The sequence below is a fragment of the Camelina sativa genome, chromosome 5, assembly GCF_000633955.1.
Source record: "Camelina sativa cultivar DH55 chromosome 5, Cs, whole genome shotgun sequence".
In the NCBI taxonomy this organism is placed as follows: domain Eukaryota; kingdom Viridiplantae; phylum Streptophyta; class Magnoliopsida; order Brassicales; family Brassicaceae; genus Camelina; species Camelina sativa.
In genome coordinates this window covers 658,915-683,287 of record NC_025689.1, presented here as the reverse complement: position 1 = coordinate 683,287, position 24,373 = coordinate 658,915, and the positions used below count along the sequence as shown (strand labels likewise).

The 24,373-nt window shown below is 33.4% G+C and overlaps 6 protein-coding genes across 7 annotated transcripts; 3 read left to right on the top strand and 3 right to left on the bottom strand.

The window, feature by feature from the left end:
* LOC104784637 (3-ketoacyl-CoA synthase 13-like) lies at positions 605 to 2,102 on the top strand. The gene has a single exon (XM_010509679.1). The coding sequence runs from the start codon at positions 616 to 618 to the stop codon at positions 2,014 to 2,016; it is 1,401 nt and encodes a 466-aa protein (XP_010507981.1). The 5' UTR covers positions 605 to 615; the 3' UTR covers positions 2,017 to 2,102.
* Positions 2,272 to 2,910, top strand: LOC104784636. The gene has a single exon (XM_010509677.2). The coding sequence runs from the start codon at positions 2,343 to 2,345 to the stop codon at positions 2,826 to 2,828; it is 486 nt and encodes a 161-aa protein (XP_010507979.1). The 5' UTR covers positions 2,272 to 2,342; the 3' UTR covers positions 2,829 to 2,910.
* Positions 2,837 to 5,018, bottom strand: LOC104788736 (L-gulonolactone oxidase 5-like). The gene is given in 5 exon segments (XM_010514518.1): positions 2,837 to 3,630; positions 3,733 to 3,834; positions 3,957 to 4,119; positions 4,122 to 4,214; positions 4,347 to 5,018. Coding segments are annotated over 5 exon segments (1,761 nt in total). The 3' UTR covers positions 2,837 to 2,899.
* LOC104784635 (L-gulonolactone oxidase 2) lies at positions 8,926 to 11,903 on the bottom strand. Of its 2 annotated transcripts, none has more exons than XM_010509676.2 (4): positions 11,121 to 11,903; positions 10,823 to 11,012; positions 9,964 to 10,065; positions 8,926 to 9,830 (listed from the first exon to the last, which is right to left on the bottom strand). In XM_010509676.2, the coding sequence occupies exons 1-4, from the start codon at positions 11,832 to 11,834 to the stop codon at positions 9,106 to 9,108; spliced, it is 1,731 nt and encodes a 576-aa protein (XP_010507978.1). In that variant the 5' UTR covers positions 11,835 to 11,903; the 3' UTR covers positions 8,926 to 9,105. The 2 variants fall into 2 exon arrangements, with proteins under 2 accessions (XP_010507978.1, XP_010507977.1); XM_010509675.2 differs by having other exon boundaries at positions 10,757 to 11,012; positions 11,121 to 11,834.
* LOC104784633 (probable L-gulonolactone oxidase 6) lies at positions 12,931 to 15,483 on the bottom strand. Its single transcript, XM_010509674.2, has 4 exons — positions 14,733 to 15,483; positions 14,380 to 14,635; positions 14,106 to 14,207; positions 12,931 to 13,996 (listed from the first exon to the last, which is right to left on the bottom strand). Exons 1-4 carry the CDS (start codon positions 15,444 to 15,446, stop codon positions 13,254 to 13,256), a joined length of 1,815 nt encoding a protein of 604 aa, XP_010507976.1. The 5' UTR covers positions 15,447 to 15,483; the 3' UTR covers positions 12,931 to 13,253.
* LOC104784632 lies at positions 19,936 to 22,412 on the top strand. The gene is made up of 9 exons (XM_010509673.2): positions 19,936 to 20,167; positions 20,258 to 20,386; positions 20,475 to 20,642; positions 20,758 to 20,895; positions 21,000 to 21,124; positions 21,233 to 21,365; positions 21,461 to 21,587; positions 21,675 to 21,901; positions 21,989 to 22,412. The coding sequence occupies exons 1-9, from the start codon at positions 19,958 to 19,960 to the stop codon at positions 22,178 to 22,180; spliced, it is 1,449 nt and encodes a 482-aa protein (XP_010507975.1). The 5' UTR covers positions 19,936 to 19,957; the 3' UTR covers positions 22,181 to 22,412.

The following is a 24,373-nucleotide window of genomic DNA, read 5'->3' as shown; positions in this document are numbered from 1 at the left end:
CAATTTAAAATGGACTGACAAATCCCCAACCAAACACTGTACCCGTAATAAATTATATCTATCTTTAGAGTCTTTTCTCTTTTACAACTTTCCTCTTTTGGGTTCATTAATTAACTACATAAATCAGTTTGAGGAAGATCACATGATTCTAAATTTCTAACACTCCATGCGAAATTAATTAATTAATTAATGTTATGTAAGTGTACAACCGGCGTGGTGCATCTATGCAAAACAATCATACCACAAATAATTGGTATACATGTTTGGTAATAAATATGTTAACAATTACTATGGTGAAAATATATAAATAGTGAATTGAGATAACTTTAAACTCGTGATCAAAACTATTTCTATTTTCATTGTTTGAAATGGTTCTATTCATGTGGTCTTTGTACGTACGACAATAACTTTTTTGCAAAAGGCACAAAAGACGACCATTTTTTAAAAGTGCGTTCACCTAATTGTACAACTTGCGGCAAAGATAAGACATAAGACGCAGATCGCGTTTTCCGCGGCACAAACGCACTTAACGCCAACACTATTCATATCCTAGATATTGATTTAGTGATTACGTTGCTTATATAAAAACCCACCCAGTGACCAATTGTTTCTCATATGTTCATTGCAATGGCAGATTTCAAGCATCTTTTGCTCATTATTATCCTCTTGTCTCTCTTTGAGCTTGATCTACTTCAATTTCAACACAACTTCTTCTCTTCTTTTCCGGTCAAGATCAGTTTACTCATCATATCCATCTTCTTCTATGTTTACTCAACCACCCGGTCTAAACCGGTTTACCTCGTAGATTTCTCATGTCACCAACCCACGGACTCTTGCAAAATCTCATCCGAAACGTTCTTCAACATGGCCAAAGGCGCTCAACTCTACACCGATGAAACAATCCACTTCATGACGAGGATACTAAACCGGTCCGGTTTAGGAGAGGATACGTACGCCCCACGTTGCATGTTAACCTCTCCACCAACTCCATCAATGTTCGAGGCTAGACATGAAGCCGAACTAGTCATCTTCGGAGCTCTTAACTCACTATTCAAGAAAACCGGAGTCGAACCGAGAGAAGTCGGAATCTTCATTGTAAACTGCAGCTTGTTTAACCCTAATCCATCGCTCTCGTCCATGATCGTAAACCGCTACAAGCTCAAAACCAACGTCAAAACCTACAACCTCTCTGGTATGGGATGCAGCGCCGGTGCAATCTCCGTCGATCTCGCCACAAATCTACTTAAAGCAAACCCTAATACATATGCAGTCATTGTTAGCATGGAGAACATGACTTTAAGCATGTATCGAGGCAACGACCGGTCAATGTTAGTTCCTAACTGTCTATTTCGGGTAGGTGGCGCTGCAGTTATGCTCTCCAACCGGAGCCAAGACCGAGTCCGGTCAAAGTACGAGTTGTCTCAACTCGTAAGGACTCACAAAGGCGCTAGCGATAAACATTACACTTGTGCTGACCAAAAAGAAGACGATAAAGGTATCGTTGGAGTCTCACTCTCTAAAGAACTAACCGTTGTTGCTGGTGACACGTTAAAGACGAATCTAACTGCACTTGGTCCGCTCGTTCTGCCTTTATATGAAAAGCTCCGGTTTGTTCTCTTCATGGTAAAAAGCAAGCTTTTCCATTTAAAGGTTAGTCCATACGTTCCGGATTTTAAACTATGTTTCGAGCATTTCTGTATTCACGCCGGAGGTAGAGCGTTACTTGACGCGGTTGAAAAAGGTCTTGGACTTAGTGAGCATGATCTTGAGCCGTCTCGGATGACTTTGCACCGCTTTGGAAACACTTCAAGCTCGTCGCTCTGGTACGAACTTGCTTACGTGGAGGCTAAGTGTCGCGTCAAGAGAGGAGATCGGATTTGGCAGTTAGCATTTGGGTCTGGTTTTAAATGTAATAGTATTGTGTGGAGAGCGTTGAGAACGATTCCGGCGAGCGAGTCATTGGTAGGTAATCCGTGGGGTGACTCGGTTCATAAGTATCCGGTTCACGTGACATAGTACGTGTGAAGTCATGTGACAAGGTATCATAGTTCAACTCTATATATATCTAGCTTTCTATAAGATTGCACCTCTTTAATGTTACCCTGTAATAATGTATAAGACGAGTTATCGTCAAAAATTTGGTACGTGTTTATTTAATTTTGAAAGATACGACTTTTTATAAAATGATTTTTGACAATAACAAAAAAAATCTTATTGGGCTATCATTCTGTTTAAGGCGGTTCAGATTAATGGGCCTGTTTAAGCCCAATAAGCTACTGATTTAGTATGTGTGGACTGGATTCTTCATCACTGCAAATAAAAATATTATAATCGGAGTTACTATGTGGACCGTGAAACCAGCGGCGATGCCGGTTCAATTACTCAGGGGACGAACCGGAGCAACCATCGTCGGCTCTTCACAGCCTCCGCCGCGTAACTACGAAGGAATCAACCGTCGATTCATTAACATCCCGACGAAATCGCAAACTCCCGAATCCGAATCCGTCGGCGGATTAGGCAAAAAAATCCTCCTCCGCACCGGCGATTCGAACCCTAGTAAACCGATTCCGAAGGAGATTAGTGGATCAGACGTGCTCTGGGCGATTCAGAGAGCGACGGCTCAGAAGAAGAGAACGAACGCCGGTAAGAAGAAGAAGAAGAAGAAGTTGATAAGAGGTGTGGAGCTATCATCCTCTGCGGGCGAGTCCACCGGAGATAACGGTGTTGATTACAGTAACGTGAGGCCGTTAAGGATCAATAGTGATTGGGGTCACAGATTAGTCGAGTTCGAGAAGCTTCTCTATGAGTTTCAAAACACTCAACTTTGACTTTGACCTTTTTAATTATATGTATATTTTCATCTTGTGATAAAAAAAAGTTACAGTATGTAAAATTTTCGTTAGTCTCTTTGTAAACTTACATTATTTACATGTGTACAAACTCTAGCCTCTTTGTAAACTTTTCCTGGTCGACAAAGATAGCCATTGGTCGGAGCACAATGAGCATCCTCCGAACATATACACAAACCCTCCAGTGCACACCCATCTTTTACTATCGTCGTGTTTCCTTTGATCCCTAGGATTTGATCCGTCCACTCGCTTGAGAATAAACCATTAGGATCATAACTCTCCTTAACTTTCAAGAATTCGGGTGCGTTCTTGTACTTCTTAATCACTCCATCAAACGCTATGTTTCTATTCTTACCCCAATGTGGCAACGCATTGTACTTGAACAACGCTATTTGCTCGATTTCTTCGATAAAGTCTTCGTAGAGTCGCGGTGTTAATGGATCTTTGGCTCGGTAATACGTTATATCAAAGTCTATGCCTTCCGTTTCTTTTCCAAGATAAGCTGGAGAGGATGTGACATAACGCATTAGGATGCCATAGTAGAGTTCAAGCCCGCATAGAGATTTCGGCTCGATCTTGATAAGAGATTTAATGTCGTTGATGAAAGTTTTAACTTGCGAGAGAGGAATACTGAAACATGTTTGATGAAAAGATACGCCTTTTATACGTGAGTCCCATGGACACGCAGTGGTCAATCCATCTTCCAGTCCATCTAGACACGATCCTGACGCCATCATGCGATTTTGGCTTCCAATGACTGGATAGCCCGTGAATATAATACCTAATGCCGTTGTATATTTGAAACATAAGGAGACGTGTGAGTAAATATTTAGTGTGAGATCGACCATGTATAAATTATAATGTAACGAAAATAGTTAGTTACCGTTGTTTGTCAAACCGTATGAGGCAGAAAACAGCGCAGATGAAATTGCTGTGGCTGCCGCACACTTCCCATGCGCATCTCTCAATGTCTCTTGCGTCTCCTCTAAATAAATTGTTACAATTTTTCGAAAACAAATTTAAAGAAAACTTGTTACAATTTTCATAACATGCATAAAAACATATTTAATAGACAATATTGAAAAATAAAGAAAGCTAGCCAAGAACCTGAAGATCTTGTGGTGGCTACCGCTACAGAAGGTTGCGAACGGAAGGGCAAGAAATCATACAAACCATTGCCAAATGTGTTGTCAGCTACTCGGTCGTCAATTCGATAAACCACTTTGCCTTGGCTTGGTAACCATACAAAATCTGCAAACTCATGTTTTTTTTTCCGAATGTCAGAGCTTGATCATCGAAATCCAAGTCGTTTTCCATAACATACTTCAACGATCTTTTGAACATTGGTTGTAATTCAAAAGTCACCTACTTGTCAAAAAAAAAAAAAAAAACATACAATGAAACAATTGCAATTAGAAAGGGTTCCAACTCTATGACCAGGATATAAATATTTTTGTAGTAATACCAAAATATGAAAATTTAATTTATCGATCTAACCTGAGAGATAACACCAAGAACGCCAAGAGAAACCTTAGCCGCGTTAAACTCGCTAGGAGTCGTAGCCTCGCTTAAAACTCTAATCTTTGCAAACCCGTCATTGACCGAGCCAGGACTAACCATCCTGATCTCGGTCACATAATCATGGACCGCACTTCCTTTACCCCACAATGAGCTCCCGTGAGCACCGGTTCCCATCATACCACCCACGGTTAGTCCCCACCAATACGGTGCATAAGGCAACGCCAAACCAAGTTTAGCTGCTTCAGCGATTAATTGCTTGAGCGTCACACCACTCTCAACCGTTAAGGTCATGGCCTTTGCATCGGCTCTCACCGTGTGGTTTAAAAACTTTGTGCTTATGAACAATCCGTCGTTTCCGTCGGTACACACAAGCTTAGGGATGCTATGGGAATATCGAGTAGTCACACGCATTTTCCGTCCAGCTTTAGTGGCTGAAGCAACTATAGATACAAGCTCGGCTTCAGTCGTTGGGTAGGCCACGTTGGCAGCCTCACAGGTGGACCGGTCTGGGAAGGCTCCTAATGAGTTGGTGACTGCACAGTTCGTGTTTCCCGATACACATTTAACAGGATCTTCGGGTGGTGTTGAGTTTGCCATTTGCACAAGTGTAAATAAACAATATAACCCGAGAAGGGTGCGGCAAGCCATGAGTTTTATTGAGTTTTGTTGAATCTTTACAAATGGGGGGGTTTGTAAATGTTTGGTATATATAGTGGTTTTGGGGCGTAATTAATGGCCGGTTCAGTTCATTTACTTGCTTAATTAAATCATAAAAGGTTGACACTAAGTGCATCATGGTAGCTTGTATGAGATATAATAATACTAGTAACAGAGTAAACGACTAATAATAACATTCCGTCCATTACTTTTCGAGCTGTCAATGTTAGTTTCGTTTATAATTATACAACATGGGGTCTTATTAAAGACTTTTTTGTATATATATATATGATCCACATTTCTTTGATCTTGAATTCTTGATTGTGGGAATAGAAAAGGGTAGACAGAGTACGAATAATACTTCGTCAACTATATGGATACATGGTGTTGCGCATTTTTGCGAGGGTAGTTTTGTTTTCCGTTAAATAATAACTAAAACAATATATAATAGAGATGTGGTCTATTTCTATCATCTTTAAATTGATAAAATTTCCAGCAGTTATGGTTATGTCTTGCAGTTACATGACATCATGGTTTACTCAACATAATCTATGTGGAATAGCACAGAGTCAGCTATATGCTCTTCCGGTTTAATAACAACAAAAGAGGAGGTCGCTATCAATGTTTTCAAAGGAGTAAGGGATAACCGCCCTTCGTATGTAAGGATCACACCTTTTACGGAAAATGATCAGAATGTAGTCTTGCATGGGGAGTTGCTCAATCACATATGCTAGCTCACATAAAAACATGTGCTCCATTATTTTGGAGTGAATAGCGATGGGAGCTTCTTGTACTTCTCTACTGAAGAATGGAAGTGCACCCTTAAACAATGTATCGACATCTGTTACTCAGGTGGATCTAATAAGAGTTCGTTGTTACCAGCACAAGTTGAATATCTTGTTCAGAATTAGTTCAACGACAAATCAAAGTTGTGGGATAAACTTGGCCAGCCTTCCCAATTTCTTGAAGACCTGATCAAAGGTGTGCACTACAAAAAATCAGTCGTATGGTATCATTTATTAGTATCACAAAACTAAATGATATTATTTTAAATTACTTTTTAATAATTGATATAAAAATTATATTTTGACATCAGTTATAATAATCGATATTGTTATTGATTTGTATTACTTCATTTCATTATAATTGATACAAATCCAGATCAATTACATCACTTACAAAATACTGATACATATATATAAATTTACTTCACTTAATAACTGATGTGTCTATTAATTTATACTAACATCACTTAAAAATGATACTAATTTTATTTTAAACATTGTTAGTAGAATTATATGTAATTATTTGTTCATTTTAATAGAACAAGATATTATGTTATTCTTTAATTAATTAAAATTAAAACCTAAAAAAGAAAAACAAACCTGTAATGTATCCCACATCGGCTCCACCAAAACAATATACTTCAAATTGCTTCTATATATATTCCTTTATTCCTACTTTTTTAGTGGGCACAATAATTAATTGTGGGATCATTCCTAAAAATATAGGATAGTAATAAACTAATAATTACAATTTATCAAATAAATATATAAAAAAATATGATAGAAAGATAAATAATTAAATATTATACTACAGAAAAAATATTATTTCATAATATTTAATTTAACCTCAACTTTTCTAAAATGATATAAATATTTTACATTAGTTCTGATAATTGATGTAAATATTTTATATCAATTTAATAAAAATGATGTAAAATTTGCAACATTTTTTATAAGTGATGTGAATGAACATCAATTCAGTAATTGAAACAAATATTTATTTCAATTGATATAAATTATTTGCATCAACAAAATATAAATCATTCATTAAAGTGATGCAAATAATTTTTGCATCATTTAAAATTGATGCAAAAATAGAAAATAAATGATGTAATATTACACTTTTTTTGTAGTGGTGATATTAGCGGTTGCTGATGTCCATCAAGAAGGTATATTACATCGACATTTAACACTTGAAAACTTTTACATCGTCGACAATGGAAATAGTGTGAGTGTTAAGCTGAGAGATTTTCAATACGGAAACGGAAAGCATCCTCACGAACACAGTCCCATTAGTGAAAGTGAATGTGAGTATTTATTTCAGAAGTTACTATTAAGTTGGAAGATTTTACTCGCTCTCACTTCTCTTTGAATTTCTCACTTCTCTCTTTGAATGAATTTCAAGTCTTATTAAAGACTTTTGTATATATATATATGATCCACATTTCTTTAATCTTGAATTCTTGATTGTGGGAATAAAAAAGGGTAGACAGAGTACGAATAATACTTCGTCAACTATATGAATACATGGTGTTGAAAAGGGTAGTTTTGTTTTCCGTTAAATAATAACTATTTTATTATATAAACTTTAGTTTTCAAAGTTAGTAATTCATATAGTCGCGACATGTGTCAAGTATATCGATAATATTTTAACTTGAAAAAAAATTTTATTTAATAATTATTAGGAAAATTAAGAAAATCCTAAAAATAAAAAGATTACAATTAATATTTTTAAAAGGTATATAAAATCAAAAGTAAACTATTATATCACTAATTCTAATAGAAAAGTTATCTATTAAATTACTAATTTCAATAGAAAAATATGTGCAATTAATGAGGAAAATATTTGCAATTTAATTGCAATTATTATACTCATATAGTAAAAAGAAATTTATACATAAAATTGATTAAAGTATAAAAAGGTTTCATGTGTTCAAATTAGTGATGCTGGAAAAAAGTGTTACAATTAGTGATTAACATAATATAAGAAAAATAAGATAATCAAAATAATAAATTAATGCAATTTTCTTAAGCTTTTCAATTGGTGAATGATTTTGATAGTGTATTCAATATTATTATGTTATTATATAAACTTTGGTTTTCAAAGTTATAACTTATAACTTATGTGATCGCGACACATGTGAATTTTAACAATTAAAGATTTTATCATGTGTTATACAAAAACTTTGTTTTAATATATTTGTAAATTATAAGAAATTAAAATTTTAAACAATTTAATAAATATAAAAGATAGTTCATATAATACTAATTCTATAAGAAAAAAATTAAGAAAATTATACAATTAATTACTAGAATACCATAATTAAATAAATTATATGTCAATTATTAATCCTAAAAGAAAAAGGATTGTAGATACTCATTTTTACATTAAAAAAAAATCTCGTAATAACGTTTTTGATTTTTTTATTAATTTATGATAATGTTAGAATAATTTTATTCAAAATTAGTTGGACAAGTAATAAAACTATTACGTATGAGATTACAAAATATGAAACAAATATATTTAAGATATTGTTACTTTTTCAAATATGAGATAAAATTAGATTTCGGTTTTTTCTTTGAGAATTATGTTTTATTAAATTTTAGTTTTAAAAAAAAATAAATAAGATATAAATTTGATACAATGCACATTTTTTTGATATGAAAATTATAAATGTTACTAATTTGTATGAGTGTATATAATTAAAATCTAATTTTATTATCATGTAATATAGAAATAAATTGTATTGCAAAATGGAGTATGTGAACTCTAAATCCGGTTTAAAAAAAAATAATAAATAATATTTTAAATATAACTTAAATTTTTATATATTTTTCTTATATACTCGTTAATACGCGGATCTAATCTAGTAACAATATATAATAGAGATGTGGTCTATTTGTATCATCTTTAAATTGATAAACATTTCGAATATGTCTTACTTTAATTTTAGATTAGGGTACGGATCATATTTTTATTTCCAAATAACAAAAACTCTACAAATTAATTTCCTCCGCATCGTCGACTGAAAGGATATACATACTACTAAGACTATAGCAAGAATCTATAAATCATTAATCTTGTATTTAACCACCGATAGCAACCAACACAATATGCAAAATTATTAGGCTTCGGTACCTCATGAAAATTCCAAAATTTATTGCAACCCGACACTATTATTATTATTACAACAACAAAATAGAAATAATCTATCACGATTATTAGCTACCCACAAATAAAGACGATGGCAATCTGATAGAAGAAGCAATGATGATTAATAATAACTTACTGTTTAAATCACACTTGTGCCAATGACCCGTGTACAAACCCTAGCCTCTTTGTAAACTTTTCCCGGTCGGCACAAATAGCCTTTGGCCGGAGCACAGTGAGCATCCTTCGAACATATACACAAACCCTCCAATGCACATCCATCTTTTACTATTGTTACATTTCCTTTGATCCCTAGGATCTGATCCGTCCATTCGCTCGAGAATAAACCTTTCGGATCATAACTCTCCTTTACTTTCAAGAATGCAAGAGCGTTATTGTACTTTTTAATTACTCCATCAAACGCCAAGTTTCTATTCTTTCCCCAGTGTGGCAATGCGTTATATTTGAACAATGCAACTTGCTCGATTTCTTCTATAAAATCTTCATATAGTCGCGGTGTTAACGGGTCCTTAGCTCGATAGTATGTTATGTCAAAGTCGAGGGCTTCGATTTTTTTTCCTAGATAAGCGGGAGATGATTTGACGTAACGCATAAGAATACCATAGTGAAGCTCAAGGCCACACAGAGCTTTTGATTCGATTTTTACAAGTGATTTGATGTCGTTGATAAAACTTTTAACGTGGGTGAGAGGGACACTGAAAGTTGTTTGATGAAAAAATTCGCCTTTTATACGTGAGTCCCACGCACACGCCGTGATCAACCCATCTTGACGGCTGTCTAGACACGATCCCGACGACATCATACGGTTTTGGCTTCCGACGACCGGATAACCAGTGAATATAATGCCTAAACCCGGTGAATATTGAAACATAAAGCTAAGGGTAAGCATATATATATATATATATATATATATATATATATATATATATATATATATCCTAGGTGAAAACGTATAAGTAAAATGAAAAGAAATAATTACCATTGTTGGTCAAACCGTATGAGGTAGCAAACAGTGTAGATGAAATTAGTGTGGCTCCCACACACTTCCCATTCGCATCTCTGAACGTCTCTTGCGTCTCCTCTTGATTATTATTATACAAGAAATTAAAGTTACGTGTAGAAATTTCTATATAGAGAATTCTTATTTATAGGAAAATTATTGGAATCGTCACTTGATAACAACATTTTGTTTTCTTGATAATTTCGTATTTAGATATTGGTAGTTGCCGAGTTGGATCCAAGAGTTAATTTTATATATATATATATATATATATAAATGTAAATACTTAATGAAAATGGTTTAGATTTATGACTATATACCTACCTATATAAATGGTCCTATGGCAAAACAATTAAAACATGGAAGCATAATCCATAATTAGAAGTCGGTTCATCCACTCAACCAAAACGGTGTAGGTAAAGGAGTTAGATGAAGAGTTATAATTTAAAACAAGTACTAATTTAAGTATAACTTTTACTTAGTTTTCTCCAGTAATGGAACAACTACCTCTAATAAAGCCACTGATGCGTATTTGGTTAACTTTTTTTTTTTTGTGCAATGGTTCAAAAATGTTAAACGACTTAAATGAAAATGAAACGTATTAATCAGTAAAAAAATGCGAACAAAATGGGAGTATGGATCAGATAATGTTCTTCGATTTTACCCTTTTAATTTTCTTTGTTGTCAAACGAACAAGATTGTACCCTTACGTTCATTTTAAAAATTAAATGCAACAAACCCTTAATTAGAAATAAGGATAGGCAAGAAGTACCTGCTGATCTTATGATGGCTATTGCCGCAGATAGTTGCGAACGGAAAGGCAAGAAATCAAACAAACCGTTGCCCGACGTGTTGACCGCTACTCGGTCATCTCTTCGATACACCACTTTGCCTTGGCTTGGTAACCATATGAAATCCGCAAACTCGTGTTTCTTTCCAAAAGTCACGGCTTGATCTTCAAAATCCGAATCATTTCTCATAGTATATGTTAGCGATCTCTTGAACATCGGTTGCAATTTAAAAGTCACCTTTAAAAAAAAAAGGTATACATGTAAAACATTGTAAACAAAATGGCTTAGAACTATGATATTGTCTTTTTTTTTAGAAAAAAAATAGAAAAAGAAAAAAAAATTAACCTGAGAGATAACTCCAAGGACGCCAAGAGAGACCTTAGCCGCGTTGAACTCGTTAGGAGTCGTAGTCTCGGTTAAAACTCTAATCTTTGCAAACCCATCGTTGACTGAACCTGGACTAACCATCCTGATCTCGGTCACATAATCATGGACCGCACTTCCTTTGCCCCACAATGAGCTTCCATGAGCACCCGTTCCCATCATACCACCCACGGTCAGCCCCCACCAATACGGTGCATACGGCAACGCTAATCCAATTTTAGCCGCTTCAGCGATTAACTGCCTAAGCGTCACGCCACTCTCAACCGTCAAGGTCATGGCCGTTGCATCTGCTTTTACCGTGTGGTCTAGAAACTTTGTGCTTATGAACAATCCGTCGGTCCCGTCGGTACACACAAGCTTAGTAATGCTATGGGAATATCGAGTGGTTACACGCATTTTCCGTCCTGCTTGAGTGGCTGCAGCCACGACAGAGACAAGCTCGGCTTCGGTTTTTGGGTATGCCACGTTGGCGGCTAGACATGTGGACCGGTCAGGGAAGGCTCCGTATGAGTTGGTGACGGTACAATTCGTGTTTCCCGACACACATTTGACAGGATCTTCGGGTGGTGTTGAGACTGCCGTGTGCACAAGTGTAAATATATAATATAACCCGATAAGAGTACGCCAATATGTCGCGTTTTGGGAACTATACGAAGGAGGAGAAGTAAATGCCATGGGTTTTGAATTTTGATTGAGTTTTGTTGAATATTTGTTGTGAATGTCGACTTTGTATATAAGTTTGGTATTATATAGAGATTGAGTGGCCTAAAAGGCCGGTTAAGTACGATCTAAATAGAATATTTTGTTTAATTAAATTAGATAAGGTTGAGATATCGTTGTGTTTAACGACTAATCACATTCGATTCATTTTTATGGACTGTCGTGTTAATTTCAATTATATTACATTGGCTTATAACTTGGCGGAATTCTTATCGATCATAGTCAATCGCAATCCCATTGGCGCTGGCATCGTTTGTTGTTTCTCTTTACTTTTAAATGATTTTAGTCAAATTGTTCACCACGTCGTCTTATGAATTTTTTTCTAAAAGAAAAGAACGATGGCTTAAATATTTTAATGTGCTAATAGTTTATATATTATAAATATACACATGACAAATTCAATTAGTAATTAATTATCATACAAATTTCGTAGCATTAAAATAACTCAAGTCTGAAGTCTGTAATGTCTTGAATATATCAAACTATATAATACACCCATTAGTTGAGTTTTAAATAATATAAAATAAAACAATAGTTGGGGGTTTGTCCTATATAGAGTGACCAAAATCAATTTTATTTGAAAAAAGATAAGATTGCTAAGGTACGTACCCCTTTCACAAGCCGTTGCCTTCACGCACAAAGTAATGATGTAATCAAAGTACCCATCGGAGTAATCTAAATGAGTAGTCATAGTTCAAACTTTTCTCCCAAAGTTTTGATCAATCCTATAGGAGATATTATATTACTGCGTTGTGTTATAAAATGAAATCTTAAAAAATACACAAGGTAATGTTAAAAGTAAAGTGTCATATTTTATTCTAAAGTAATATATAGAAATATGTTTGTAATATCAAATATCAAAAAATTAGTCTTCTATTTAGGTACACACGTCTTGAGTTTCACGAATATCATTTCATATTCGGTTCAAATTTGGAAGTTGTTGTTGTTGTTTTTTTTTTTTTTAATAAATATCTCACAAGTTGTTTTTTTTTTTCATGAATGAACATGCATATTTGGCAAAGTATATGCTAAACATATCCTCAGTGGAAGATAAAAAAAAGGTTTAAGATTACGCCACCTTGACTGTACGTTGACTTTGACATTTTCTTTTCTTTGACATATTATAAAAGTAAAAGAGAAATTAAAAAAACAGTAAAACACTAATGTTAGTCTTCTTTTGTTGCTCCTGCGAGTCTGATCTCGCTCAAGGCAGGTCGCGTGCCATTTCTCATCTGCGAGGATAGTGGAAACGTATAACTGAATTCACTCGCCAGGATAAGTATCAACCACACATTGAAGAGGATAGGTGTATATATATATATATATTTATTTTTTACTACTAGCAATATCTGATATATATAAGAAGCAATAAGGTTAGTAACGTAATGGTTGAATCACACTTATGTCATCATCAAGACGTGTACAGACCCTAGCTTCTTTGTAGACTTTTCCTGGTCGACACAAATATCCTTTGGCTGGAGCACAATGAGCATCCTTCGAACATATACACAATCCTTCCAATGCACATCCATCTTTTACTATCGTCGCGTTTCCTTTGATTCCTAGGATCTGATCTGTCCATTCACTCGAGAATAAACCAGTTGGATCGTAGGCTTCTTTTACTTTCAAGAACGCGGGTGCGTTCTTATACTTTCTTATCACCCCATCAAATGCTAAGTTTCTGTTTTTACCCCAATGTGGCAATGCATTATACTTGAACAACGCAATTTGCTCAATTTCTTCGATGAAATCTTCATAAAGTCGCGGAGTTAACGGGTTTTTGGCTCGGTAATAAGTTAGGTCAAAATCTAAAGCTTCGGTTTCTTTCCCAAGAAAAGCTGGAGATGATGTGACATAACGCATAAGAATACCATAGTAGAGCTCAAGTCCGCATAGAGATTTAGAATTAATCTTGACAAGAGATTTGATGTCATTGATGAAACTTTTGACTTGCGTGAGCGGCACACTGAACGTTGTTTGGTGAAAGAATTCGCTTTTTATACGTGAGTCCCATGGACACGCTGTGATCAATCCATCTTGAAGACTGTCTAGGCATGATCCTGACGACATCATACGGTTTTGACTTCCAATAACCGGATAACCGGTAAATATAATGCCTAAAGCCGATGAATGTTTGAAACACAAAGGTATGAGTGAGTAAATAATATGTGAAATCAATGAAAATGTGCAAGTATAATAAATGAACAAATGTTTATATAATTATACCATTATTGGTCAGACCGAATGCTGTAGCAAACAGTGTAGACGAAATTAATGTGGCTCCCGCACACTTCCCATTCCCATCTCTGAACCTCTCTTGTGTCTCCTCTGAAAATATAAAATACAAGACAACAAAAGAAAAAAATAAAATAAAAAAACGTTCCGAATAAATAATTAATAAATAGAGAGGGAATTATTGAATGATATTTTCTATAGATTTTTATCATATACTGACAATAATAAAAAAAAAAAAAACAAAGCTTTATAAATAAGTACGAACCTGAAGATCTAATGATGGCTAATGCCGCAGAGAGTTGCGAACGGAACGGTAAAAAATCGAACAAACCATTGCCCGACGTGTTGACCGCTACCCGGTCGTCCATTCGGTAAACCACTTTGCCTTGGCTTGGTAACCATATGAAATCTGAAAACTCATGTTTCTTCCCAAATGTTATGGCTTGATCTCCGAAATCTGAATCGTTTCTCATAACATATCTTAAAGATCTCTTGAACATTGGTTGCAATTTAAAAGTCACCTTTTTCGAGCAATTGTGAAAAACACACGTGTTAGAGCTATGTTATTATTATTTCTTACTAAGCAACAAAAGATAATTAAATTTAAAATTTCCTAACCTGAGAGATAACGCCAAGAACGCCAAGAGAAACCTTAGCCGCGTTAAACTCGTTAGGAGTTGTAATCTCACTTAAAACTCTAACCTTTGCAAACCCATCATTGGCCGAACCAGGACTAACCATCCTGATCTCGGTCACATAATCATGGACCGCACTACCATTACCCCACAATGAGCTTCCGTGAGCACCAGTCCCCATCATACCACCCACGGTCAGTCCCCACCAATACGGTGCATAAGGCAGCGCTAATCCAACCTTAGCCGCTTTAGCAATGAGTTGCCTAAGTGTCACGCCGCTCTCAACCGTCAAAGTCATGGCATCTGCATCGACTCTCACGGTATCGTTTAGAAACTTTGTGCTTATGAACAAACCGTCAGTTCCATCGGTACACACGAGCTTAGTGATGCTATGGGAATATCGAGTGGTTACACGCATTTTCTGTCCGGCTTGAGTAGCTGCAGCAACTACAGAGACAAGCTCGGCTTCAGATGTTGGGTATGTCACATTGGCGGCTCGACACGTGGAACGGTCTGGGAAGACTCCGTACGAGTTGGTGACGGTACAATTCGTGTTTCCCGACACACATTTGACAGGATCTTCGGGTGGTGTTGAGATCGTAGTGAAGACTAGTGTAGAGATACAGTGTAATATGAAAAGCGTGCGCCAAAACGCTGCGTTTTGGGAACCATGCCAAGGAGAAGAAGTGAATGCCATTATTGGGGTCTCTTTACGATTGTATTTTGTATTTGGTGTCTTCTATTTGTAGATAGATATACATACGTTTATATATATATATATATATATATATATAGGTTGTGTGGCGTAAAAGACCAGTATAGTGTGATATTTAATTAATCATATCCGGTTGATAAGAAAAGAACTGAGATTTGAGATGCTTGTATTATAAGGCTAATGATCATGTTTTGATCGTCTTCTATCATTATTTCATTTCATCGATTCATCAGTTGGCATCTCTTCGTCTTCATTTAAATATATCATGTGGTTATAATGGATATATCATATTGACTCGAGATTTTGTTTTGATAAAAAAAAAAAAAAAAAAAAAAAAAACTTATAAAGATCTTGTAAACGCTTTTACATTTAAATTAATAAAATTAATTTAAATTTNCACCATTTTTTATATTCTTACTTCATGCAAAGAAATAATGTTCAGAAAAATAAATACGTATTGAGCCACTTTCTTTTTTGTGATATATCCAACAAAAACAAAAATTAAGCTCTATATTACTATACTTTGCGTTATAAGTACGGGAGACCTCAATCAAAACATACACTTATAAAGTCCATAAATTATAATTGCTATGTAAATTTCAAAATCACTATAGATAACAATGAGAACACACATAATTATTCACTTGGTGACGAATGGCATTGGTTTTGTTAAAAATTTGCATGTAGTTTGTTTCAGTTTGTTTTTAACTAAACTAAGAAGCTGATATCACATTTTCTTTTCCTTCGGAAAAAAGCAGCTGTTTTCACTTTTCAGACATCGTACAGTAACTTAGAATAATTGTAACACACCTGTGCTGTAGAATTTACACAAAGAAATCATGATGGTATATTAAATATTGGATGGTTGTGTGTGTTAAGATATTATCAGTTGATTTTCCAGAGAACTCAGTCTGCCTAATTTTGTGAGCCAGAAGGAAAATTTAAGGAAAAAAAAAAAAAAAAAGAATGGCCACCCATACGCACATATTGACTATCACTGTCTACATTTTCAGTCACAAAAGTCAACTTACTCATCGTTTAATACTTGTCCGAGCGCTTTGAGGACAAAAGCGCTCAGACAAAGTCAACTTACTTATTTTGTAATTGGACTTAATTTACTTAAGGAAAAATAATCGGTCTAAATCAATCATCAGAAATGGATATTAATATGTACACTCTTACTATTAAAACCAAATTAATAGAAAACATAAAAAGCTCTTACTAGTATTGATTTTAAAACACTATTTAAATTTATATTCGTAAAAAAAAAGTTCTCAGTTAATTATCATTCTGTTATAGCCAAATACTAAATCATCTAAAAATATTTTACCACTCATCATTAGTAGAAAATATAACCGATGATTACCATAGATAATTCCCTTCATTAAATGACATCTTTTAATTATAAATTTTGGGCCTAAAGTTTTTTGGTTCCGTGACACGGTAGTCATCTACTTAGTTAAGTGACGTGGTTATCAACTTCACCAAATTACACGGTAACAAAAAGTTTTGGTTCAATTTCATTAATTAATTTTTTCTTCACTACTTCACCAAATTTATAGCTGGGTTACATAAGTCCAGATCTAGGATGGTTACGCACATCTGTCACAGAATCTAAACAAAATCCAATGAGAGTCAAATGTAGGGGAACGTATAGAAACGTGTGTGATTTAAATAATAGTAGACCCCAAAAATCTAGCTAGTATAAAATTTGTAATAGAAGATGAATCCAGCCCAAGTCCAGTGAAGATGGTTATATCAAATTTATACCTTACTTAATATTTTATAAAATAATTAATAAAACGTAATTTACAAAAAAAAAATTGAAAACTAATTTTATCTCAAGTTTAAAAAGTAAAAATATCTTAAATATATATTTTTTATATTTTGTAATCTCATAAGTAATAGTTTTACTATTTGTCCAAGATTATCATAAATTAATCAAAAATTCAAAAACGTTATTACGAGAAGATAATTTGTTTATATAAAGGTGAGTGCCTAAAATCTTTTTTCTTTTAGGATTAATAATTGACATTATAATTTATTTAATTATGGTATTATAGTAATTGATTGTATAATTTTCTTAATTCTTTTTTTTTATAGAATTAGTAATTTAAAATTAGAATTAGTATTATTTTTCTATACATATGAACTATCTTTTCATATTTATTAAATTGTTTAAATTTTTAATTTCTTATAATTTACAAATATGTTAAAAAAGTTTTTGTATAACACATAACAAAAACTTTAATCGACATATATCGCGATCACATGAGTTACTAACTATGAAAACCAAGATTTATATAATAACATAATATTGAATAAGCTATCAATTCAATGATTAAAAAACTTAAGAAAATTACATTAATTTCTTATTTTGATTATCTTATTTTTCTTATGTTATGTTAATCACTAATTTTAACACATTAAACATTTTCATACTTTAATCACTTTTCTGTATAAATTTCTTTTTATTATATGATTATAATAAATAATAATTTCAATTAAATTGCAAATATTTTCCTTATTAATTGCACATATTTTCCTATTAAAATTAATAATTTAATAGCTAACTTTCCAATTAGAATTAGTGATATAATAGATTACTTTTGTTTTTTTTGTCAACCATTTACTTTTGTTTTATATACTTTCAAAAATATTAATTGTAATCTTTTTTACATATGTCAAAATATTATCGATATACTGACACATGTCGTGATTATATAAATTACTAACTTTGAAAACTAATGTTTATATAATAAGATATGTTTATATCAGTCAAACCCTTGATGTGTCGAAACTCATAACTGTAGAAATTTAAGGTTATGTTTTGTAACGTTATTCAAACTCACATGGGTTCTTGTTAACTAAAAATTGGATCTGCTCCCATAAAGCGGAAGCTCAAAGTGTAATAGCTTCTGACCCAATTCTAATCACATCAAAATGATGGGAAATTAATTTGAAAATGGAGAAAAATTAAACCGAAGATTCCAATCACCTTTTATTGATTAATTTCTCTACTTTTCACATTTGAACCACGAATATTAGACTGTGCTGGTTCGTCGAAAAAAAAATATATACATGTTTTTGTTTTCGACATGGATGTTAGACCTAGTTGGCATAAGCTTGCACTATCCAATCGCACCTATTCGTTGACGTGAGTTAATTATTACCATAATAATAATAATGTCTAGAGAGCCGCGTGTGAGAGAATAATTTACCACAAAAGAAAAAGTCAAATCTTTGACACTATGTCTTATCTATCTATCTCAGACATGCACTAACAAGATTCGTCTTCCAGTCAATAATTAATTGGGCTTGTGACGATTGAACATTAAATATTAAATTAGGTAATATTGTGTAATAAAACGATTTAAATAAAATATTATAAATAATATTATTATTTGAGATTTAAGATTCGTAAAACAAAATTTGTAAGTAAAGCTTATTATTTAATTTTTATTATTTAATTTATTCAAATTTGCGTTTATTTTTTGTACGTTTCATTTTTAAATATTAAAAAGAATTTCAACATGGTGGAGAAAGTTTTGATATCTTTTTATGTTTTTAAATTCAAATTCACATCTTTTATTTTTAATATCTACATCAGTATGCCATTAAATAGATAAAGCAATATTTTTTAGATCAATCAATTTAATTTAAACTAATACTAAGTATAAAAATGCAATAAGAAAATTGTATAAAAAATGGTATTTAAAAAATAGGAGATGAAGTTTTTGTTGTTCAACAAATTTTTTTTTTGACAACAAAAATAGATCAGCTCATATGAGCCAATGTTAATTGTTGAATATATTTAAAATTATTTGCAAAATGTTATTTATTTTTAAGATTATATTGTGATAATTAATTTTTAATATACTTGAATAATTATCAGATTTTTTTAACCGGAGAATAAGTTTTGCGTTTTTAAAAGTTAAATAGATGAAGAAGTTTAAATTATTTGTGGTATGTAATTTACTTTTATGATTATTCATTATTTTGATAAAATCATTCAATTTTTTTTAAAAAATATAGTTTAAAAATGGCGGTGTTTATGAATTAATTATTTTTTGATTGGTGAAAAAGATGAGATGATCTGTCTCATATTTTTAGAATTTATAATTAACTGTATATTTTCTTTAAACTTTTTTATATTATTTTTTAAAAGTATATTTTTTTGGGTAAAAATAACAACTTAAAAGTAAGAGTAAGCTAAAAAAATTTATAATTTCGAATTTTATGAAAATAAAATATACATGGAATGTTTAAAAAATTTTATTTTCTTAAAATTATCTTTTTTTTATAATTTTAATATTATCGTTAAAAACAAAAATTAAAAGAATGTAATAAACAAATACGTAAACTAATACAAAAAGCCTCGACATTGTGGGCTTATAAACTTGTCTGTGGGCCTTGTTTAGTTTATATATATACACACGAGACACGGCTCAAGACCCTACAACGAGTCTGATCCAATTTATCAACATTGAGTAATGAAGGAAGAAAAAAAAAAAAAGAGACGCGAGAGACGTAAGAAAAACCTAACGGGTCTGATCCAATTTGGTTTAGAAGATGCAGCGAACGGTTCCGATGCGGAGAGATGTGAGAATCCGAAGGCGGAAAAGCCGCCGATAGTGTCTTTGTCCGAAGCTGCGGCAAAGCTTGATCCTTCAGAACTTAGGGTTGTCATCGAAGAAGCACTGGTAAGTGAATGCGATGCCTAGATCCGTTTGTATAATTCGATAACAAGGAATTCAAATTCAAATTTTTGATGATGTTGTTCGTTAACACAGGACAAGTATTGGAATATTCCGGAGAAGCTGATAATGAAATTAAACGCTTTCTATGGGAAGAAACTTTCGCAAGTACCGTTTCCATGGCTCAAGACCTTCAACGAGTCTCCTTTATCCACGCTCATCCATGTGAGTGAGTGAGCTATTGTGACCTGAGAGCTAAGCTATCCACGGCTCATCCAAAGGTTCTCATAATTAATTTCTTGAATACACACAGGTTCCATTATCTCATCTTGCTACATCTCTCTTGGAAATATCAGCCGATTTAATCAACATGATTCCACGTTACAAACTCAGTAGCTTTATACTGTGGTCTTCTGATAACATTATCACTGATTGGGCCAACCAAGAATATGTACAACCAGAAGATCCCGCCCATACTATGGTAATTTGATTGATTTGATTGAATGGTGTGTTGTTGTTCGGTAACCTTTTTCTTCTCTCTCTCTCTCTCTGTAACTCCATTGTATTTGTGCTCTAACATGTTTTACTACGATTAGGTCGCACACTTTATTGGATTAGCCGTGGTATTGCGTACTAAGCCCGATGCTTTGACTTCTATTTTGCCTAGTCTGAGGCGCAGACCCGTGTATCAAGGCCACGACAAGCTTCCCCTTATTGTTTGGATGATGGCTCAGGTTACTAGCTACTTTCATATGTTGTTTTCTTTTTCCCCTTAATGTGTGTCTGAACTAGTGTGTCAGAGACTTGTGTTTTGCTAAAGCCTTTTGAACGGTGACAGGCCTCCCTAGGTGATTTATCTGCTGGCTTGTATTCATGGGTGCATAACTTGTTACCACTACTAGTCGATAATAACAAGTGCTGCAGCCCTCAGTCTATGGATCTCATCCTCCAATTTCTTGATATGTGAGTCCAACTTACTTATTCTTCTCGTCATCTCCTCTCCTCTATATTTATTCATATTATTATGTAACAACCATCCTCATCTTGTTTGTTTATGCAATTTTTAATCAGCATGTTGTCAAATCCAGAGGCTCAGACCATACTTGTAAATCGAGCTGATAGAGACGGAAAGCGGGTGATTCCACCTTCTTCATTTGAGATCTTGCTTCGTCTTACATTCCCTGATTCATCCGCTAGACTAGAGGTAAGCACTGGTAGTATTGGTATTTATTTATCGAAGGAATTTTTTTTTGATGCGTTTGTAGATTCTGATCACAAGCATGGTCTCTGTATATGCAGGTAACAGAGAGGTTTGAGGCAGTTTATCACTTGTTGAAAGAAGTCGCCCTTGCACCAGAGAGTAGTGCAACAGGAGGAAACGCAATGGAAGAGATATTCACTTTTTCCTTAAAATTAGTTGGAGAAGGTTCTAGTAACAAACGCAACCCTTGAATCTGCTTCCCTCTCTCTCTTGTCCAAATGGAGTTCTAATGTACTGTTACTGTTGTTGCAGGAAATCCTGGTCTAGCCAAGGAAGCTGCAGCAATCGCTCTCCGGTCTGTGACAGAAAACGTTGATTGCTTTAAGCACTGGGATATTCTCTATAATGATCATTTAGAAGCTAGCGTCTCTCTTCTTAGAAAGCTTGTAGACGAATGGAAGGATCATTCCCCTAATTTATTATTATCACCAGGTGGTACTCTCACTGTCAATCAAGCTATAAAAAGCTTCAGGCTTAAGGTACCTCATCCCTTTACTCTTCTAAGCTATATATAACCAGTTTCACCCTCCGCTCAGTTGTATTTTCCTGCGATGCGATGTTTGTAGAATGAAAAAGCCATCACTGAAGGAGGAGCCAATTGTTCACTTTACGAAAAAGCTGACAAGTCCTGTAAACTGCTCTCGTGGAGACTCTCCCGTGCAAGTGGCCTCCTCAAAATTACACTTCTTGTTTCTGCATGCACCTGTGCAGGAGGCGTTGCAGGAGCCGCACTTGCTCTAGCTTACCAGCAAGCATAATGAAGTTGGGATCTATAGGGCTGGTCCAACCTTAATTATCGTATAAAATCATGATAACCGTTAAACAACATTGTCTCCCAAAACAAATTAATAGAGGATAAAATGTATATGGGTGTGGTTTTATGTATAACCATGAAATATTGAACAAGGTATCTAGAGCTTAACATCTTTGTTTTATGTTTGACGTTTTGAACAACAAACTCGCAGTGTTATGCCAAACTTTGTTGGTCAACTTCCACCTGTCTTTTTTCCCGTTCCATCTTTCATATGCACTATTGCTTTATACTTAGGATCTAATGTGAATAGCTGCATTAACTTTTTCTTCTTTACTTCACCAAATTTATACTACTAGCTGGATTTTCGGGTTTTAAATACAGTTGAGATTTGAAACTAATACATAAGTCCAGATTCAAGAAAGGCACTAGAAACGTGTGGGTTTTGTTTTTTTTTTTGTGTTTTTTTTTTTTTGCCTCCCCGTGTGGGATTTTATCTAATAGCAGACCCGAAAATATAGCTAGTACAGTTAAGACGAATCCAGACCAGGCCCAGTAATTATCTAATAGCAGACCCGAAAATCCAGCTAGTACAGTTAAGACGAATCCAGCCCAGGCCCAGTACTTTTTTGGGGGTAGCTATAACCCATTACATTGCAAAGGGAATAAATTTTAACTAGTCCAAAACCCAGCCAAAAATCGATTTTCATATTACATAGTTACTTTAATATAATTTGATAAAAATGGGAATTAATATATATATATATACATCCTTTTCTCCCGGAATTACTAAATTTTTTGAAAAAAATACAATTACTTCATTTCCAATGTATTTTTTTAACTCTACGATACTAGAAGAGAGCTTCTTCTTTCCAATGTATCATTTTATATTTTACTTGTTAATGGAAAACTTTGACATCAAACTTTATATAATAATATTCTAAAAGAAAAAAGTGTAAAAAATAGAATAATAATAAGATAACACTAAATATAGAATAATTCTATTTTTTACTTTATTTTACAGTGAGTCATAGAATCACACTAGAGACGATTTTACTCTATAATATAGTTTAAGGAAGAAAACGAATAGAGTGGAGTAGGAGGAGATGCTTTAATGCATCCCTCTTTGTGATAAACTTAATTAAAGTATATATGAACAAAATGGGGTCAAAGGAAACACACTCTTAGATTTTTAGAAGAAAGAAAAGTAAACACATTATTAGCCAAAATAAGTGTTCTGAAAAGTAAGTTTAGTGATCTTAATCACGTTATTCTTTTATTTTTAAAACATTTAATATTAACAGAAACATTATATTACCAATGGTCTTAATACTAGTTTCAAAACCAATGCAATTGATTTTGCAGTTTGAAAACCATATATGATATATGTACCTACAAAAGCATTATATACTGTATGTATTAACATTGATTAGAACTTAATCATATATATAGAGTACTACATCACAAATATGAAAACATATATATAAATATATATATATATATATATGGTTCTTGCTAACTAAAAATCGAATCTGTTCCCATAAAGCAGAAGCTCAAAGCGTAATAAACTCTGACCCAATTCTAATTAATCACATCAAAATGATGGGAAATTAAATTCAAAAAAGAGAAAAAATAAATCAAAGATTCCAATCACCTTTTATTGATTAATTTATCTACTTTTCACATTTGAATCACGAATATTAGACTGTGCTGGTTCGTTGAAAACCAGCACCTCGTTTTATATATATATTTACATTTTTTTCGACATGGATGTTAGACCTCGTTGGCACGAGCTTGCACTATCCCATCGCACCTACCCTCAATCATCTCCTTGATTTTTTTAGTTTATTTTTTTTCATAAAGAAACTTACATATATCTTCTTGACCATATTTTTATATTTCTTTTATATATATATATATATATATATATATATATATAGTCTATACTCGTTGTTGAAAATTGTTAGTCCAAGTTATCATCTTTACGTTGATCTATGTCGGAAATAAATTTCATTCGGTGCATTTTCACATTAACCATTTAAAAAATTTCTATGACATGCAGCTTCATGGTTAAAAAATTAATTATTTTGATTTGTTTTATAATCCTCCGATGGTAATTAAAATTTATGGTTTGATTGCGAAAGCAACTCACTCCAAGGATTACTAGAGGCTGATTGAGTTGGCTATCTCTTTCTAATTA